We start from the raw sequence: 2061 nt of genomic DNA on the forward strand, positions 1-2061 counted from the left end.
GCAAATAGCTCCAGGGTGCACAAACCCTTTCCGCTGGTAAACAAGAGATCTCCTCTGCCATTGTGCATTCTGCAATTCCCTGCAGGGACTTTATGCCCTCTTAAAGACAATGGGAAAGATTTTCAAATGTGCCAAAGCACATATGAGAGGAGGGATGGTCCAGTAGTTATGGGGCTAGTTGGGGACTTGAGAAACCCTGGGATCCATTCCTGCTCTGCCACCAACTGTCTGTGCCTAAATAACTTAGGTCCTTTTGTAAATTCCACTAGAAGCCTATCTGCGTCTGTAGGCATCTCAACTAACTTTGAAAATCTGGTCATCTGTCCATTTTCCATCTGTAAAATGGGCATAATAGAATGGCCCAACCTCATGTGGGTGTTGTGAGGGTAACTACATGCAAGTGCTCACATACTACAGTGAAGGTGGCCATACAAGAATCTTCGATAGAAGTTGAACTGATTTTCAATAGGACTTGCCCTCCTAAATCCCTTAGGTGCATTTTAAAATCTCCCCCATATAGCTTTGAGTTAAGGATGGTTGAGTTGTTAGAGTAATATTGAGTGAGATCTTCTATTGGGGCAAATTGGTGTAGCACCGGCAGTCACCGTCTGAGAATCTGGGCCATAGTTCCCACAATGGTGAGGCGTTCAAAAACTAGAATATGGGTCTAATAATGAGGAATATCAAAGTAAAGTGCTGAAGTGAAAGATCTCAAGAAAACAGGCATCTGTGACTTCAACCACTTATTTCTGTCTATTTCTGACTCTGCAGACTGTCAAGGGCCCCATGGAGCAGGAGAACAACACCAGTGTCCAGGAGTTCATTCTGCTGGGATTCTCGACAATCTTGGAGCTACAGATACTGCTCTTTGTGATATTCCTGGTGGCCTATGTGCTGACCCTCCTGGAGAATATGGTCATCATTGCCTTGATCCAGACAAACCATCACCTCCACAAGCCCATGTATTTCTTCCTCAGTCACCTCTCCTTCCTGGAAGCCTGGTACATCTCAGTCACCATCCCCAAACTGCTGGTGAATTTCCTGGTGGAGAACAAGAGCATCTCCTTTGTGGGATGCATGACCCAACTCTACTTCTTCAGCTCTCTCTTATGCACTGAGTGTGTCCTGCTGGCTTCCATGGCCTATGACCGCTATGTGGCCATCTGCAACCCACTGCGTTACCCGGCCATCATGACCCACCGGTTCTGCCTGCAGCTGGCAGCTGTCTCCTGGGTAAGTGGCTTCTCCATCTCCATGGTCAAGGTGTCCTTCATCTCGCAACTGACGTTTTGCAGACCGGGGATCATCAACCATTTCTTCTGCGACATCTCCCCGGTGCTGAACCTGGCCTGCACTGACATGTCACTAGCGGAGAGGGTGGACTTTGTGCTAGCCTTGATCATCCTGATGGTCCCGCTCTCTGTGACCATTGTCTCCTACCTGTGCATCATTGCCACCATCCTGCACCTCCCCACTGTCCAGGGGAGGAAGAAAGCCTTCTCCACCTGCGCCTCCCACCTCACTGTGGTCATCATCTTCTTCTCAACCTCCCTCTTCATGTACGCCCGGCCCAAGAAGATCCACCCTTTTGACTTGAACAAGGTGGTGTCGGTCGTGTACACTATTGTCACCCCCATGCTTAACCCCTTCATCTACTGCCTGAGGAACCAAGAAGTGAAGGGGGCACTAAGGAAAGCTTTCTGTGGTGCGAGTGCTGTCCACCAGGCCTCTGTGACAGACACAGCCCTCCAAAGGGTCAGAAAGTTTCATGCTGGTGGACCATGAGCAGCATGCTGCTTATGGCATGTAAAGCCAGAATGTATAGACACCCTTTTTATTGATACAAGCTGAGAGCTGAAAAGACTGAGAGAACCAGATGTCTCTCTTCAGGAGCATCAATAAATAATCTCCTTTCTGTTCTGTATATCCAAACTCTGTCTGTTCTCTACCCACAGGGAACGCTAGCGAGACCAGGGAAAAGACATGGCTGAGGGGGGAAATTTCAATAAGGATTGGAAGATCACTGGAATTCAAGAGGTATTCAAACCTGGTGTTCCAATT

The 2061-nt window shown here is 48.2% G+C and overlaps 1 protein-coding gene across 1 annotated transcript; it reads left to right on the top strand.

Moving 5' to 3' along the window:
* The first annotated feature begins 786 nt into the window (after positions 1 to 786).
* Positions 787 to 1785, top strand: LOC113409266 (olfactory receptor 6B1-like). The gene has a single exon (XM_026662983.1). The coding sequence runs from the start codon at positions 787 to 789 to the stop codon at positions 1783 to 1785; it is 999 nt and encodes a 332-aa protein (XP_026518768.1).
* The last annotated feature ends 276 nt before the right edge of the window (positions 1786 to 2061 follow it).

This window comes from Terrapene carolina, unplaced genomic scaffold, assembly GCF_002925995.2.
Source record: "Terrapene carolina triunguis isolate 2854851 unplaced genomic scaffold, T_m_triunguis-2.0 Scaffold31675, whole genome shotgun sequence".
NCBI classification, from domain to species: Eukaryota; Metazoa; Chordata; order Testudines; family Emydidae; genus Terrapene; species Terrapene triunguis.

Excerpts from the sequence above, each read along its gene's own strand:
- LOC113409266 (XM_026662983.1), top strand. The coding sequence starts at position 787 with ATGGAGCAGGAGAACAACACCAGTGTCCAGGAGTTCATTCTGCTGGGA.